This window comes from Haplochromis burtoni, unplaced genomic scaffold (genome assembly GCF_018398535.1).
Source record: "Haplochromis burtoni strain Fernald_Lab_line unplaced genomic scaffold, NCSU_Asbu1 Contig_80, whole genome shotgun sequence".
Classification (NCBI taxonomy): domain Eukaryota; kingdom Metazoa; phylum Chordata; class Actinopteri; order Cichliformes; family Cichlidae; genus Haplochromis; species Haplochromis burtoni.
The window spans coordinates 707,166-724,971 of NW_024582441.1; the positions used below are offsets into that span (position 1 = coordinate 707,166).

The 17,806-nt window shown below is 40.8% G+C and overlaps 1 protein-coding gene across 3 annotated transcripts; it reads right to left on the bottom strand.

Annotated features, from left to right (window-relative positions):
• Positions 1-3,174: 3,174 nt before the first annotated feature.
• On the bottom strand, positions 3,175-17,187 carry arhgef5 (Rho guanine nucleotide exchange factor (GEF) 5). Of its 3 annotated transcripts, XM_014334514.2 has the most exons (16): positions 16,737-17,180; positions 15,687-16,203; positions 12,848-14,270; positions 12,022-12,067; positions 11,253-11,302; positions 10,221-10,582; positions 9,214-9,374; positions 8,724-8,876; positions 6,051-6,180; positions 5,883-5,957; positions 5,661-5,750; positions 5,354-5,496; positions 5,007-5,150; positions 4,847-4,917; positions 3,969-4,073; positions 3,175-3,871 (listed from the first exon to the last, which is right to left on the bottom strand). In XM_014334514.2, exons 2-16 carry the CDS (start codon positions 16,179-16,181, stop codon positions 3,729-3,731), a joined length of 3,591 nt encoding a protein of 1,196 aa, XP_014190000.1. In that variant the 5' UTR covers positions 16,182-16,203; positions 16,737-17,180; the 3' UTR covers positions 3,175-3,728. The 3 variants fall into 3 exon arrangements, with proteins under 3 accessions (XP_014190000.1, XP_014189999.1, XP_005925337.1); XM_014334513.2 differs by having other exon boundaries at positions 12,848-16,203; positions 16,737-17,187; XM_005925275.3 differs by having other exon boundaries at positions 13,505-16,203; positions 16,737-17,184.
• Between the last annotated feature and the right edge of the window lie 619 nt (positions 17,188-17,806).

Here is a 17,806-nt window from a genome sequence, read left to right on the forward strand (position 1 = left end):
ATTGTTCTATAAGCATTAATATACAATCCTAAAATATGACACCTACTACCTACCACCAAGACATTTTCCTGTGAAGTCATATGACCCGTGACATGTCCCTCTTAGATTGACCAGATGCTGCCAAAACCACTCCTTGTCCATGAATGGACCGGGGAAACCCTGGGATGACTTAGCATGCTGATGTGTGGCTGTTTATCCCAATTTAGGTGAAGTGAATCAGAGAATGGAAAGATATCTTAGATAGTTTGAACTTGTTTCGTAGTATAGGGCCCAGTTTAACTGGGGATCCTCTTTTGTGTTTACATACTTCCTGTGTTCCAGTTATTTCTGTACACAGATTCATCATTTCCCACTAACAGCAACAAATTACGTCATAAAATTTATGAGATTAAAGACATTGCAGGAAAAAGCAAATTCCATGAAAAGCTTGTGCCAAATCCATGTCAACATCACCTTCAGACAATAATGTGAGACAGGATGACAGGGGCGTACCACTGTGCCTCTGTGCCAACAATCACAGGTGGATGTTAACCCTGTGACACCATTGATTCCTTGATTGATAATTGAGTTTGCCTGCTGTTCACTCTGTGAGCTGTATATCACTTATGACCTATTTTAATAAGTGAGCATCACAGCTTGACACATACAGTCATTATTCTGTTCACAATAAGCAACTTTCCTTCATTTTTTATCAGCTCAGACAATTGTTAGATTTGTTGAGTTTTGTTGAGCTTTGTAATTCAGGAAATAGCAAAGATCTAATCAGTAGCCGATTTCCTTACTCTGTGGGTGCGTCACCATAAAATGTGCAGTGGAAAGTTTAGCCCTGCACTAAAGGACGCTAACTGAAGGTTAAAAATGCAGAATTCATTGGATGCGTTCTCATCTACACTTGTAGCACACCCATTTGGCACGTGACTGCACGGATAAAAAGCGCTCATTAATAAGGAAGCTTTTTTGTTTTTTGCTTTTTTAACTATCCAAAAGCCATAAAACTTTATTTACTAGAGAGATATGTCGAAATTTTGAGATACTGCCTCGAAAAATGTCTACTTAGTGCTAGCTGGTTATTTATTTGTTTAGTAAGGGGGGAGCAAGCTTCGTTGGTGCTCCTGATACTCCTGTGAATGCATATCTTGGGCATGATTTTGTTTTTTAAACACTAACCCTCCTGTTGTTTGTGAGATATTTCAGATATTTCTGTAATGATTTACAGTAAGGAGAATGTAAGTCTGATCAGGTTCCCTGCACACACATGTGCACACACACACCTTGCTAACTGACATAGATTAGATTTTTTTTAAATTTATTGGTTTTTTTTTCCATAGGTCAGTTGGCTTAATGAATTTCATTTGTCACAGTAATTTAAATTCTAAGCTGAGATCACTTTGTTTAATGCGGGACTCTAGGAGTCTATTCCTGGGAGCACAGCACACACAATTGCGTAATATTTGTTGTCGGAGGACAAATATTCAGATTCCTAGTATTCCTATTGGAGTCCTAATTTTAGTTTACAATTTCCTGTCGTGGAGAGAAAGAGAGGTGCAGCCACTTGCTATGTCTCCAAAACATCATCAACAGTTAACATGTTAAAACTGGTCAGCAATTTAAGCACATAAAGTGAAGTAATTCAAGGCTCCACCATTATGCCTGCACTGGTGCAGGGCAAACGTTTACAGGCAAGTCTAGATAGAGTAGATTTTTGTTGAAACTTGTCTGCAGTTTAAAAAAAATATGTGGTTCAACTGGAAATTGGGCTATACTCTTGTTTATGCTTGAGCTGTTGGCTTTAACCTCTCTATAGAGAAGACTGAATCTTTAGTGGACATAACGGTGTCTCAATAGCTTCCCTGTCGGCCACATTCCCAAAATTGTCTTTGTTTAGGTGCAGCACCATAAACTAGTCTTAACCCACAAATAACAGCAGCATTAGCTTGAGTTTTCTCCCATTATTGGGAACCAACAAGAACACTGCAGCACCATCCTCCAAAACACGACATGAGACAAGCTTTAAATGACCAAGTCAGAGAATGTGAACTCTGACTGTTCAGTGTTGTTGTAAATGTAATAGTGACCTATATGTCATGAGAAGGTTTACTGAATTTAGATTTTTATGACTATGTAGTTGAATTGTGAGACAGTGCCACTTCATCAAAGTTGACTTGTTTCAAAATCAAACATATTTAAGCAGCAACTGTTGCATTAAAGTTTGTTTGAAGACATTAACATGTTCGTAGTCTTTGCTGGTAGTGCTTTGACCCTCACTCCAAATTTGTGGACCTCTACGTGTCACACAAACACACTTGGGTTTGTGTCTTTCCTCAAAAAAGCTGTTTTTTTCCCCTGATGTTTTGTGTTCGAGAGGAATAATAAATTGGAATCAGCTGACAAAGGCTTACATTGAGTCTAAACACTACATTATACTTTACACGAACATGGTGAAAAATGTTAGAATATTAAGTTTTTAACTATGAAAAAAAGAGAACCACTTCCTTTGTGTTTTATTCAATGTCAGCTGTGCTTTTGATCACAGATCACCTCTGACTAACTGATATGTTTTTTTTCTTGCATTTTTATTCAGGCCTTCACATTTTTTGCAGTAGGAAAATTCTTTCAGTTTGTGGCTGCAACGTATGGTAACTGGTAAAGCACATAAGCATAATTCAGGTGTTAACTGGATTTGTGTTAGAGTAAGGATGAAGTCACTCAATGTAGCAACTACATTTTCTATTAAAAGTAGGACAACATTTAGAACGTGCAGTTTCTATTGACATTCATTTATGAATCTGTGGTATGTTGAGCTCCCTCTCCACTGTGATATTGCTCAATGTAGCTCACCCAGTCTATCAGCTATAATCATTTGAATGTGACAGAATTATTGCAATACGGATCTCAGAGTTTAAGTCAACAGGAAAATTATTGGTCTACAACAAAGACATGAGTGATAGATTGAGTATTGTTTCCTTAATTTGTAAACCCGGGTGTGCCTGCTTGTAATAATTTATGAATGTAGTGTTAAAACCATTTACTTATGTAATTACAAGGCCCAACCTGAAGTACTGTGGCCCACCTAAAAATCAGAATCCTGGCATTGTGTCCGTCTGCTGATGTAGTTCAGCTTAAAATTTAAAAGTTCAGCTTGAAATCAGCCTCAATTCATTGTCAAGTCACACACAATGTTCAAATATGTTTTTATTTCATAAGTCTGCGTTTACTGAAATGTGTCCCATGTAACCTATGAACCTCGTTGTACGTCTTGGAATTGTCTGGCAGATTTCTTATGATACATCTCATGATTTCTCTCCTGCACGCAGGGGCCCATTTTTCAAAAACCGTATATTACAACAACAAAAAATAATACAGATTCCAAAAATAATATTTCTTGGGAAAAAGTCATTTCCATAAGAAAATATTTTTTTAAAACACAAATCTACTGATGTACACACAATATTTGCAGTGTACTGTGCATAGCAGATAAAAACCATAATACCCACACCCCCTTTCTGGCAGTCTTCAGCTGTTCACTTTGCTGCTTCATGCAGTAAAGTGAATACATTGTTTCAACACATGAAACAAACGAGAGCCACTGCTACACAGAGATGCAATCTTATAGCATTTTGAGCTGCTGCATTGTCCTCTAGAAATGTCACTGAATGTCCATCATCTTTAATCCAGCAGTTCCTGAATCAGATAACTGAGTTTGATCCTTTATAGTGTCCACTCTCGGGTCAGGCTGTGGCTGTGGCCGCTGTCAGTTTGAGAGCATCTGACAGGTTATGACTCTTGACTCTGGAGCTGGCTATGGTTTCCAGATGGGATTTGGGCACCCATCCACGTTGCCGATCAGAGAGCTTCGTCCCTTCTACCCAGTCTGGAAAAAAGGATAGAATCCAACATAAGTGATTTCTTCAAATACTTGTAGGCATTTCTAGTTGGGAATGACAATGAAAGTAATGAGATGATCTTACTATCACTGCTTTCCTGGTGCACCAGAATGACATCAGCTTTTTCTAAGGACAACTCATCTGGCTGTTGAGCAAAAAAAGCTCGGATACATTGCATCTGTTCGAAATCTGCAAGAGGAAAAATGGAAAGGATAAAAGTTAAAGGAAGGTCCTAAACAGAACATCTCTCTGAAGTTAACACACTATTGTCTTAAAGTTTTCCACTGTTTACATATTTAGGTTATTTGCAGGAGACTGTGGGATGCTGTCTCCAGTACTGAATGGACTGATGTGTGTTTAGACAAATCATCATGCTACAGTTGTATGAATCAAAATTTTGGGCCAAATTTAATGTTTTCCTTTGCAGTAGTCCATCCAACTATGCATGGGCTGACATTGGGCAATAGGTAGTTACACCCTCAGCATTAGTTAGTCACCAATTAACCCAACAAGCGTGCTTTTGGATTATGGGAGGAAAGCAGAGCACCCAGAAAAAATGCATTAGAAGCAGGAACGTCACATTACAGACAACAGACAAGAGTCTTTTCTCCCTTTAGGACTGAGGTCACTTGCCCATACAAGATTGTCTACAATGTTGCATCTAAAGGCCTCTGTTTTGAATGCTAGACTCTCCAAATCTCAGCACTGCTGTGAAAGAAAAATCTGATTTTAAAAACAATTTCTGTTCCTATTTTTGGTAAACATCAAATGCTTTGCTTTAGCCGGATGTTTAATTTACTGTCATGTACAAATTCATATTGTTATTGATGATATAAACCGGAGAAGAATCTTTAACACACTGTCGGGTTTATTGACTGCTATAAAGGGAATTCAAGGGTTTCACTCACATTTAACCATGAACTAAACAAATTGCAACATCTAACCCAAGGTGAAAACTTTACCTTGTGCACTAGAAAAATCTACTTCAGTATGGGGCCTGGAGAGGGCGGATATCCAACGAAGCTTATCACTCCTGGAAAAATACAAATAAGATGCATCTTATACAAATTTTTATTATGCGGTAAACACTGCAGACACTACTGCTACTATCCAATCTCTTACGGTGCATCAGTCCTGAGGAGCAGGGATTTTTGTGCCATATACAACCGGAACAGATTCTTCTGTAGGGAGTGAAGTTTGACACGACAGTTCTCAACACGCAGCTCTGATACTGGACAGTGATCAATTACCGTAAATCTTCCCCCTCTGCAAACAGCAAAAAAAAAAAAATAAAAAAAATAAATCACAGAAGAAATGAGACAGCGGAAGGAAATACTGATTACTGAAGAGGTGACGACATAAGACAGTAGATATGAGGGTAACAGGATGAACCAAATGATAATGAGAGAGATGCTTAATGCCTGGCGATGGGTTACTGTGCATTCACAAAACAGCATGATTGTTCTTACTCCTTTGGTAGTGAAAGCAGCAAGTAGTCATTGAAGAGGTGCAAGTAAGCATTTTTCTCAGTCTCCTTAAGAGAGAAATCCATCAGCTGAGTGACAGGACCTTCTCGAACCATCCTCCGAGACTGGCTAATCAAAGGAAGAGTCTGCAATAGAAAAAATACACAAAGAAAAAAAAAAGGAAGATAAAGCAGATATTAACTGTTAATGCCAAACTATTTAAATGGGGAAAAATTAACTCCAGAGAGTTGGTAGTTTTGATTGTTGAGAAGCATACTGGACACATTTTGGACAGTCGTTAATTACCCACCTTGCACTCAAAGTCCACCTTAGCACTGAGAGAAACCAGAGACTCGATGCTTTTCATTTGAGAGATGCTGTCATTACCTTGTTGAATAATCTAGAAGAGCGACAAATAAAACACTGATTTCACAACAAGTAGTCTTGAGATATTCCGCTTATTTTTAGTAACTGTAATTTTGCTATTATTTGTAAATATTCAGTGAATTTTAAAAAAAGTGTGTCGCTGTACCTTCTCCAGTTGTTTTAGAGCTTTGATGGCCTGCGTTGCCTCCGCCGTGCCGCGTGTTGTTCTCTTGACAATATTCTGGACAGAAACAGCATGAATGTGTTCAGGTGACAAAATAGCAAAAAGGACCAAACGTCAACTAAAACTGCTGCAGAGAGCTTTCATACACACCTGGACCAGCAACTTAAGTCTTGTAATCCTTTGGAAGGGAAGCACAAGGAAGGAGCGAAGAGGAAGTCTCTGACAAACAGCACTCTTTTCTATTTTCTCCACGATCATTTTAAACCTTGGATTCTCATTCCTGGAAGGAAAAGAGAAATTTTAACCATAACTAGACAGCGAAAATTTCAGAAGAAATTTTAAGTGTGCCTATGCCGGACTTTGTGTCCGACTTTAACCCGGAGAGGCGCGATTGCAGATGCTGCTCGGGTGGGTCCACCTCCCCTGCAGCGACACTGCAGACCACACAAACACGTAAAATAAATATTTATCCAGATATTTTGCAAATATTTATTTTTCATTTTTTGCAGCATAGTGCTTTTTCCCCAAATATTTTTTAAATTCAGGTCAAGGCGCAAATCAAAGTAAACTGTATTTTGATCTCTCCTATATGCAGCGCAGCATACAGAGAGACAAGAGGACGAGGCTGCAAGTACATCACAATTTTGCATTCACTATTCTGTTTTTTGTTATTTTTACACAGCGTTCTGATTGATTGACAATGGTCTACAGCCTATCTTTTGCATTATTATACAAACTTTGGTTGTGAGATTCAGATAATTATTTATTAAAAGCTAGATATTTTAAATGAGAATAAGAAAGAAAAGTATTTCTTTGTGCCCCCCTTTCCTTTTTAATGCCCTATCTGGCCCCCCTAGCAAAAACTTTGCCAGATCCGCCCCTGCACAGTTACCAGCTGTCAGCTGTAGAAAAGGATTCTGGTGTTATTTGTCTCTCAGAAACAGTTCATAACTTCCCTTCAACTCATTCATGTCACCTAAAAGGTAAACCTGTTTCTCCATCACCTGTTCAGCTCTGATGATTCAGTAAGGACATCTCCTGGTTTCATCTTCATGTTTCCCCTCTCACTAGGATATCCAAACCGACATAATGACCAGCAGCTTTACAGCTGTGGCTCCAACAAACATCAGCTGGTACTAGAAATCAATATTCAATACATTCTAACACCCGGTGATCCGGCTTAAACGTTCTGCTATTGAGCGCAACCTCCGCTGGTTTCCTCTTTCTGGCGCAAAGTGGGCGATAAACAAACACGAGAGAAAAGCCGATCAGCTGATCATTGATCAGTTTCATGATTGAAGTTACAACAGGCGAGAGAGGGATAGAATGACAGCACAAGAGGCAGCTGTGCAGCGTAATGACAGAATAAATCCAGCTTTGCGTCTTCCCCCCCCCCATTCTAGCTGAAGTACGGGCCAAACTGTGTTCCTTTTCAGCTCAATACGAAACACATAATATTTTCTCTGAATGTGGGATGATTCCGTTTGTACGGGATGGTTAGCAACTCTACTAACTAACCTTATGAATAAAATAAAGTTCAACATCAGTAACATAGCAGGCACACAGCTGTATAGAAACTCTGTCATGCTAGCTAGCACGCAGTGCGAGTTATTGTAACTGATTGTAAAATGTCAGCACAACGAAACTAAACTACACCTAAACTTGGTTTATATCAGACCCAGATAGACTCCAGGTCATAACTTCTTACCTGAAGTTAAGTTCACCTGACACTCGGACCGGCGGCCCTCGGGTCTCTGCTTGTTCTTTGTTTCATAAAACGGCTGGTCTCTGCTGGAGCTCCGCGTTAGCCACCACCAAAAAACTGAGTTATTTTTTCACATCGACCAGCATCTGGACAATTTACCACCTTCCACTGTTATATCGTTATTAAAATGAATACATAAATCATCGGCCCATAAAAACGAAAAATAAGTCCATCTATGACACAGAGTCAACGAGAAAGACCGGTGTTTGTGTGTGTGTGTGTGTGTGTTTGTGTGTGTGTGTGTGGCTAGTTAGCTAGCTAGCTGTCTAGCTCTTTGCAAAACGTCAGAGCACTTTTGCTAATATGGGTTGTCTTGATAAAACAAACAGATATTTGAAGTTTACATCTGGCAGATCCACCACCTTTCACTGAATAAATAAATCAAAAACAAAAAATAAGTCCAGCTGTGACCCAGACTCATCACGAAAGGGTGAAACGAGAGAGTGAGCCGCCCTTGCTGTCATCCAGGCCGGGCTGTCGCTTGTCAGCCAAGCCGCAGTAGCTAGCCAGGGAGTTAGCGGTCAGGCGGCACCAACGACATCTGAACACTGTTGCTAATATGGGATGTATTGATAAAACGAGCAGATATTTGAAGTTTACACAGCAACATTCTCGCCTGAAAATGTCTTAAAAGTTTATTTTGTGACCTAGAAACAGTAATAAGAGCAATATAAAAACAAAGTAGTGGCCGCCATTGTTTGACTCGGCAGAGGCGTACTATGAATTGTGGGATATGGAGTTTTCCACCAAGCATACACCCTTTCCATTACCTTAACTAATGAATAGTTCGCGCAATCTAAAAAATTCCAATGGTTCCTGAAAGCAGCGGCGCGCATACCGTCAGTACGGTAATCCAAATAAGGGTAGACAGGCCGTACCACTCTAGGCATACCACTAGAGAGAGCCAACACACCACAAATGAAGTTTGAAATTCGTTTCAATGGGACCAAAAGATGGAGCCAACACACCACAAATGAATAAATAAAAATAAAATAAAATAAATAGATACAAGATTTTAGAACCAAACAGAGGAAACACAGCATGATTCAGTGGCTTACATGAGTCTCTGATAAGTTGCATCCTGATAGGACTGGTTGGTGAGGTAGGGCACATAGGCTTTTCTGAAGAGCGGACACTGCCGATAAATGATGTCGCAGACGGTGAAGTGCATGACATCTGATTCCACCCGCTCCTCCAGTTTTGACAGAAAACTAAAAATCACAAAGCAGCATTTTTTTTTTTTTTTAAACCAACGACTTCAAACTTTGTGCCTGCAAAGCACAACTGGGCACAGGAATATCGATGCATGCCAAAACTATTACTATATATTAGTACACCTTTATTATGATGAGTAACTACAATCATGTAACTGATAAGAAGAGGTTTTTGAGTAAATGCATATTTTAATAATGAATTTGATCCAGACAGCTTTAATCTTAAATCTAATAAAAAGCAGTAAATGACAGGCTTTAGTCTCATAGCTGTATCTAAATGTAAAGACAACTATTTCAAGTAAATGCAAATGTATAGCAGAGTTATAGTTCTGACCTGTGGCTAATGGCACGAACATCAACCAGCCTTGAGAAGAGCCAGTTCTTGTCCTGAGTGGTCAGCTGCGCCCCCAGCTGTTTAGACTTGACAAAGTGGTCAACGACAATTTCCAAACTCCGGCAATAGGAAGCTTCTGAGGTAATAACTTCAAACCTCACCTTGAAACCAAATTCAAAAGTGCGAACGTTAAGCATGTGTCAACTGCCCAAAAACTGCAACTAATAACCACACTGCTGTCAGTCTGCTAGAGGCTGGGAAATTTCCAAGGAGCACAATTTCACAACAAGTCTTTGGGAGTTTACAAGGATAAATGCACATGTTTATGCAACTGAATATTCTCGCAAGAGATGCACATCTGCCAGTAAAACGTAGAAAACCCGGAGGGTTAGTGTGGAATGTTACAAGGAATAATTTAGACAATTTGAGTGGGCATAAGTGTGATGCAATGATAATGAAACGCTGATTCACGTAAGTCACGTGACTTCCTATAAACAGTTTTTAAAAAGCTGACAACGTAAAATGCAATCTGAGCACTTGAATGAAACATTGAGCAAAAGGAGCCGAATCACTACAATCTTAAGAAAAACTCAAAAGAAACAATGAGTAAGTCTAGAAATGTTAAAAACGGCATTTAAGTATCTGGAGGAGTCTGAATTTCCACTACGCAAAAATTTTTGTCAGTTTTTTCCCAGAAATGCAAATACAGACTGTTACACTGATCCTTAACATTTACGCATAAATATAAAATTTACAATTAAATCAAGCTCAGAAGCTTAAGAGGAAGTCTGTAAGGAAAGTCACAGATAACTGTCATGCAAACAGCTGCTATTAAGACAGCCCATCTATGAAAAAATGACTAATAATATTACTGCTATTGATCATCTGATGGAAAGTTACTTGCATAATACTCCTGCTCCAGTGAAGTCTAAAGGAAAATACATGATTTGTGATGATTTTTATGCAATCAAATGCCGACCCTTTCATATGTGGATTAAGTCAGTTACCTCTTGTAGCCGCCTCTGGTCCTCTGTGAGCTCATCTAGCTCAGCACTGTTCCTGACCCCCGGCAGATCTCGCCACAGCGAGGACGACTGTGAGATTGACAGACGTGGAGAAGAAGCTCTACGTTCACCCCTGGGGCATTCAGGGAGATGCAAGCTTTGGATAGAGACAGAGCCTGTGTGGGAGAAGGACTGGGCATGTGGTTGTGGGGGAATGGGAGGAAGAGCTCTGCGGGCAGGAGGAGGTGAGGGAAGAGGAGACGAAGTTTGGTCCTCACTCACAGAGAGGAATTCAGAGCGAGCCTGACGTAGGATCTCAGAGTTCTGGGCTGCCTCACTGTATTGCTGATAGAGTTGTGCAGCATCTGGGTGAGAGGCAGGAAGAGAGACGAATAAATAAAGAGTGCACGAGAGAAAAATAAGGTAGACATTTTTTTTTTAAATTAAAAGGAGCAAAGGAAAACAGGCCAGACAGGAACAGCACTACCCATAAGGAGCTGTTTGCATTTGTCTTTGCATTCCAACAAGTAGGTGTGTGGAGGCAAAGTTGTAGAAGCAGCTGTGTTTCCTCTCAACATGTTAGAAAATATGAACGCTTGCAGAAACACGCCTGTGACTTTCAAATACACCGGTATATACAGTGCAGCCAAAGACACATTACTGCCCTATTTCTCCCAATATCCATTTCATAATATCATTAGGCAAAAGGACCACTGCCATTTTAGGTCTTTTAAGTCATCATTTATAAACGTGACAAGGCACTAGTATACAGCACTCGAAGTTTATGGCCTTTATAGTTATAAGCCAATGAATCACACACATTCGAGGGAAATACTCAAGTTGCATCACACTTTTCCCGACTGTAATTAGAGCAGAGTACAACCTGTCACTTTGTTATCGACATATTGTTGCCTTCTTCCAATGAATCATCGTAAGAACTGAGTTGATGTGCTCGGCTTGTATGTAAAGTATATATAATGGGCTACTTTAAAAAGGTAAAGAAGCAAAACAGACAGGTAGAGCAGAGATACTCACTGTAGAACCTTGAATTACTTTTCTGTCTTTCGATTGTGCCCAAAAGATTCCTACAGCGACAGGAAGGAAATTAAATATAAGAAATGTGACATGACCTATTTGCATTAATGAGTAAATTATAGCCATTTCTCTTTTATTAATTTACATTACGAGTGACCTTTCACTGAAATATGTACAGTACTTAACAAATTTATTAGACCACCACAGCCGCCCTAACAGCATTTGCCCAAATCCTTTTTTAATGCTTCTGTAATATCCAAACCTTTTAATCAAAATTATATTTTTAATACTAAAACGAATTATTGTGGCTTTCCACCAATGTTCAAATTTACTGTTTTACACAAAAGCAGGAAAAAAAAAACAGCACAGTAAAGCATATTATTATTCTTTGAGATGCCAAATTAGTAATTTAATTACATTCATTAACAGAAAAATGATTATATATGCTTGATTACTTAATTGATATGAATTAATTGATAGCTATTCTGAATTTTCAGAGAACTGCAGAGTGCCAGTTCAAATTTGTTATTTGCCCTAATAAATAACAATATACCCTTTTTAGTTTTAAACACAAGCTGCCTAATAAATTTGTTAAGCACTCCCAAACTCAAACAACACAGTTAAGACAAGTCAAGACAAGACTGTTCTTAATAACAGGTACATCAAATGTTGAGAAAAAAAAAAAAAAAAAAAAAAAAAAAAAAAGAGCGCATATATATGTGCATCTATACACACACACACACACAGTATATGTGACAGTTATTCTCACCTCAGCCCCATTTCGCTCAAGCTTTTGCTCCGATCATCCTCATCATCTGCAATATAAAAGTATCCATTTGTTGACACATTGTACAGCAACATAGTTGCATTTAAATAGGCAATGATTTAAATAAATAAGCTGGTTAATTTAGTAAGCTTGATAAATAACTGAAGAGATTAGTGTGTCCAAAGCTTATTTCTTGTGTCTTTCTTGTGGCTCAACTGTGACTTTTTAACTCCTGCTCTGGGTTTTCCCGGGGCAGGAGTTTGTCCATCTCCACCTACTCTTATCTCCTCCCACTACCTGTATACTCAACACTGACGCAGTTTCCAATGAAGGTAGCGTTTTGTGCTCAGATCGGGGTAATGATAATGTTCACTGAAGTCTGCCTATGATCTGAGGTCCCCGTGACTGATTCAAAATAAATTAAATTAAATTAAAAAAAATTATTAAAAAAAAAAAAAAAAAAAGGAGCAAAAATAAAAGTAAAGGCTTCAAGTAAGTGGAAATGACAAGATGACTATTAAGTAAAATTCATTTAAAAAAAATAAATAAACCAACACAGCCGTGAAGCATCATTTGGTGCATGAGTAAATCCTGAGACGTTTAAATCTAGTTTCCTCTGAGGTCAGTCTATCTTGAAATGTCATTGATTAAATGATTAAAATTTCATGCGTTGCCATTTGATTTGAAAGAGGAAAGACGTTTTTTTTGTTTAAAAAAAAAAATGAGTAAAAAGGAGGGAGGTGAGGTAACTATGCAGCTTTCCTGGAAACATTAGGACTGAACTGAGAAGACAGCCACAATGTTTCCATCCTCAACCTTCTTTCTTTACCTGTTGCATAAAATACTCTGGTTCTGCGATCCCTTCCAACACCTTCATCTTCTTCCACGTCTACATTTCTTCTTTGAGTTGTTTTATGGACTCCCTTTCTTCGAGACGGCACTTTGGAACCCAGTTTCTGAGAACTGTAGGAGCTCTCCAGATTCCCTACTTGCCCTTCTGCCTCTACGCAATTCACCTCAGTCAGTTCTGGTACTATCACGTCCACTGCATTAACCCTATCTTCAGGCTCCCTTCCTTGTCTTTCTTCTTCACTTTCATCCCTTCCATAGTCCACCCCCTGGCTCTCACCCTCACTAGAGGGGCACAGGAGCTCAGACTCGCAGTCATGATAAAGAATAGGGCAGCTGTTAGGCTTGTAAAGGGTGTTGTTCGCACTTAAATACATCTCCGCTTCCTTCTCTCTGAGTTTTTCTTTTTCGCTTTCTTTCAAATTAACCTCATCGTCTTCAGTTTCACTGACTGTCACCTTTATGTCTGACTTTCCTAACTGAACTTCACCAGAAGGCTCTAAAGTTGTTTTGTCCATGCTGCAATCTTCCTTCCTTTCTGATTCTAGCGCCGTGTCAGCATGAGTGTGTGTATGCGTTACAACATGCATAGCCGTGAACTGGTCAGCATGCATGTGGGCTTGGCTCTGTCCCATACCTCTCGCATCGAACAGCTCTTCCAGCTCTGGCTCTAAGTCATCTTCTTCCATACTCAGCTTAATCGCAGGTACCTCCCTTGTTTCTTCTGCAACTTCCTCTTGTGGCTTGGCATTGCTGGTCTCAGTCTGGTTGGCAGCTGGTTGATCTTCCTGGGCCTCTGTGCTTGGTTCTTCCTCTGAATGTCCCAGGATCTCACGGACCACATTTTTAGCCCATTTAAGGTGGGGGGCTTGGGAATGCCGCTTGGGCTCCTCAGACACGCTCCATGTCCCACTCAGTCTGATCCGAATAGCTTCCACCTCCTCTGGACTCATTCCTGTAGTGTTTATCTGATCCAAGATGGGCTGCAGTTGATCTATCGCTGATTGAGAAATTGGAGTTTGCATCTCTTTTTTGTCTGTTGGCTCTTTAGTTTTCTCTCTCCATTCCTGGAGAAGTCTCTCAGTTTTTGAGTCCTTTCTTCCCATTTCAGAATATGACTGTTTCACTTTACGTCTCATTTCCTTTCTATATTTTAAATTATGAACCGCTGAAGGCGCTCTGGAGTGGATTTTGCTTTCAGTTGCTTCTTCTGTGGAGAGCCTCTCCTCCCTCTGAACTTTATGCTCACTTCCTGTGTCCCAGTTGTTTATCATTGGGTGCTCATCATTTCTACATGATCTCTGAAGCAAGTCTTTCTGAGGCTGCTGAGTGATGTCATCAACCAACTCATGGTGAGTTTCTAAATTTGTGTCGCTTCTTTCCACTCCTCCAATCTGATCAACCTGCAATGGTAAAATATTGCTGGGTTTTGATCGGGGAAGAGTTTGCCCAACCACACAGAAGACGTACTTTGGCTGCTTCTCCTCCCCCTGATCCTCCCCGTCAGCTGTTTCCACCTCCCCCACTGTCCGTCCTTCCTCCCTCTTCTGATCTCCCACAAACCCCTGGAAGCCAGCAGGTGCCTGGGTTCCACCTTCCTGGAATTCCTGACAGTCCCTAAACCCTTCTTCACTGTGCTCTCTTCCACTTGGCACGGTCACGAAGCCATCCTGTGTGGATGGCATTTCATTTCTCTCTTTCTTCCACCCTGCCTCACTTCCTCCTTCACTCTCAGAGGGTGGCCAGTTATTGCTCCCATTCTCATCCTCTCTGTCGTCTACGACGTTGTCTCCTTGTTCATCCCTTTGCCAGCTTTCCTCAACCCCTGCATCATTGTCAGACATATGTTCCTTCCCTCTCCTGATTTCCCCCACAGTCTCCTGATCTGCACCGACTCCCTCCTGTTCCCTCTGTGCGTCTTCCCTGTACTCACTTCTCCCCCCCTGCCTTCTTTCACAATCTGGTTCCTCTTTTACTGGTCGCCCATCTCTTCCTCTCTCCGTCTGGGAGTACATACTCATCTCTCCTTCTCCCCGTAGCTCTTTCCGCTCTGTGTGCCTGTTGCTGTCTACAAATTTGTCTGTGCTATTCTTGCCCCTCTGTGGCTCTAACCACATCCTTCTCTGCTCTGGCATATTGCCAGTCTTTTCTCCTTTATCGCTCTCTTGTCTCTCATTTCTTATTTGCCTTTGACTTTTATCAGCAGTTCTGTCTTGATCCCTCCATGTTTCTCTCTCTCTTTTCTTTTCAAAACTGCTGTCTCTCCTTGATTCCCGTTCTTCATACCTGTCCCTGTATATTCTGTGTCTATTCTCATTGTCAGGATCACTGCTCCACTCTCCACTGCTGTGAGCTCGTGCTGGCGGACCGGGAGCCCACTCCTTTGGTGATCGACTGCTCCTGCCTGTTGCATCAACTATTCTAGTACCAGCTTCTTTTCCCCTCTTTTTCCTGTCTCTCTCAGGCTCGTACTCTCTTCTGTCTCTTCTATCTTCCTTTAAGTCTCTCCCACCTTCCTTGTCCTGCCTGTCAGTTTCTTTCCTTCTTTCTTTGTCTCTGTTTCTGTCTCTATATCGCTGCATTTCTCGATCTCTGTCATTTGCCATTTTGCCTATGTAGTCCCCCTCACTTCTGCTGTATTGAAGTATCAGCTCCTCCCTCTCTCTGTCCCTCCCTCTTTCCCTCCTCGGCCTTCTCTCATCATCATCACCTTCACTCCTGATGTCTCTCCTTTTCTCTCTTTTTCTTGCATTCTCATTCTCCTTTCTGTCTGCATAGTTCTCTCTCTCCTTTCTTCTGTGCGGGGAACCCATTCTTACCATTCTTCTATCCCAAGATTCATCCACCTCTCTTCTGCCGTCTTGAAACCTAATATCAGACAACTCCTGATATCGTCCCCTCTGGCGTAACTTCTCATCTTCTATGTATCCTCTTCCAGTGGGTTTCCCCTCATCCTTTTCTCTGCGTCTACCCTCATATCTTTCCTTCTCAACCTGGAATGTCCTCTCTCTTTCTTGGCCCCAGACATCAGTCTCTGCTTTTTTGGGGGGCCTGTCATTCCACCTCCTTTCCCCTCTTTCTTCATCCATCTCAGTGCACAATCTTCTATCAGGACTTGTAAGACCTTTTTTCATTCTGGGAAATGTGTCACCTTTCTTTGCCGTGCGTTCTAGCTCTCGCTTAAACCAACCAGTCATTGCTGGTCTGGGACTTGAATCCAGGGGGATTTTTCCACCTGGCTGAAGCTTGTGGTCAGACCTGCTTGTTTTTGTTAAAGTGTCAAAGAGGGTCCAACTGGGCCTTTTGGTCCCCATAGTACCATTGTTATTGGAGAACCTAGAAAAGAGCAGTCAGTGTCAGTCTCGAAATTGCATTGCATTAAGATTCAAACCAATATGTCAGATAAATGACTACGATATTGACCAAATTAAGTAAAGTATAAAGCTTAATAAAAATTTGAATGAATATTAGTGACATATCAATCATCTGGAGAGCCACAGCCTCTAAAATGTTATAACTTGGACAATAATCTGTGTGTTTTCTGTCTGCATTTTTAACAAGTTTTGCACTTTCAACAAAAATCAGTGACAAGATCTTTTTTTTAACAACAGGAAATCAAGAAGCAAGTCAGTGGAAGAAAGGGACACCCTTTTACAGTATTTAAGAATGCATTAGAGACCTGCAAAGAACAGCATACCAAAAGCAGCCTTCGAGAAAGCAAGGCCCAGTGACACATAGGCACGGCATGTAGCATGCAAACCACATCTCGCAGCTTAACCAGATCTAAATCTGTCATCAAAGCAGAAGCAATTTACAGCGTGGTGTTTTTAATCCATCTAAAATAATAATAATAATAATAAACAACTCACCTGAATGTTGTATCCGGTGAAGATCTGGTCTCCTCCTCCTCCTCCTCCCCAGCTCAGCTCAGCTCAGCTCAGCTCAAAAATATGGGATTGCACAACACAGAAAATTCCCTCCTTGCGTTCATATTATCAGATTGACTCAAGAAAAAGCTCTCCTTTTTTAAAGAATAAATACATTCAGCTTAAATCTCCTCTGGCTTTTCCTCTGGTGAGAAGTTAATGTTTACGCCTAAAATGTCTTTGCTGCCTCTCCCCCACCTCCCGTCCTCGCTCAAATTCCCAAACAAGTCTCAACAGATTGACACTTATCTTTGCCCTCCTTTTTCTCCCAGTCTTGTCCTCGCAGTCGCTGAACAGGGAGACCTCTCATAAATCAAGCAAAACTCGAACCGAGTGCGTCCACGGCTTCACTCCTTCACTCCCGTGTTCCGCCGATGAGATCGCCTCTGTGGACCCCCCGAAAAAAAAAAAAAAAAGCAAAACAAATCACACAATACACAACTCTCTACGCACTCCTGCACCATTCCTGTCTCACACGAAGTACAGGAAACACACCTCCTTGGAGCGCCTCTCTTGGATCAGTGATTGGTTGATATGCGGTAGTCGGGTGTGTCTGCGCTACACACACACACGGACACACACAGCCAGGTAAGGGCGCTGAAGGAGAGTGGGGGAGGGGAGGAAGAAAGCAGGTTTGAAAATACTAACTTCTTTGGAGCAAAGCAAACAGAGGCCTAGTAAAAGTTGCCTGCGTTCCCTGGAGAGGCTGTACAGAGGGAGGCAGGGAGGCAGGGAGGGAGAAACACCAACTGTTCCTTATGATTTAAAAAGAGAGAGAGATGAAGCAATCACAGAGGGGGAAACTAAGGGAGGGGTGATATGTGAGTGATTTGTATAACAATGACAACTTTACTATGGTTATTAACTACTGAGAAAGCCTGACATGAAAGCTCTGAAATGCTGTGACTCACTCTCATTAGCATTGTTAAATAGAAACCCACATGATTACTGTCACACTGCCCTGTTTCACAACTTTGTTGCACTTTCAGCTGCGCTCAGATTTTATGCACTTG

Bases quoted from the DNA above. Each gene is read 5' to 3' on its own strand.
- arhgef5 (XM_014334513.2), bottom strand. From the start codon at position 16,181: ATGGGGACCAAAAGGCCCAGTTGGACCCTCTTTGACACTTTAACAAAA. The intron at 9,375-10,220 runs GTAACTGACTTA...TTTGGTTTCAAG, and splicing joins ACCAGAGGCGGCTACAAGAG to GTGAGGTTTGAAGTTATTAC. The intron at 5,151-5,353 runs GTAAGAACAATC...TGCTGTTTGCAG, and splicing joins CTGCTTTCACTACCAAAGGA to AGGGGGAAGATTTACGGTAA.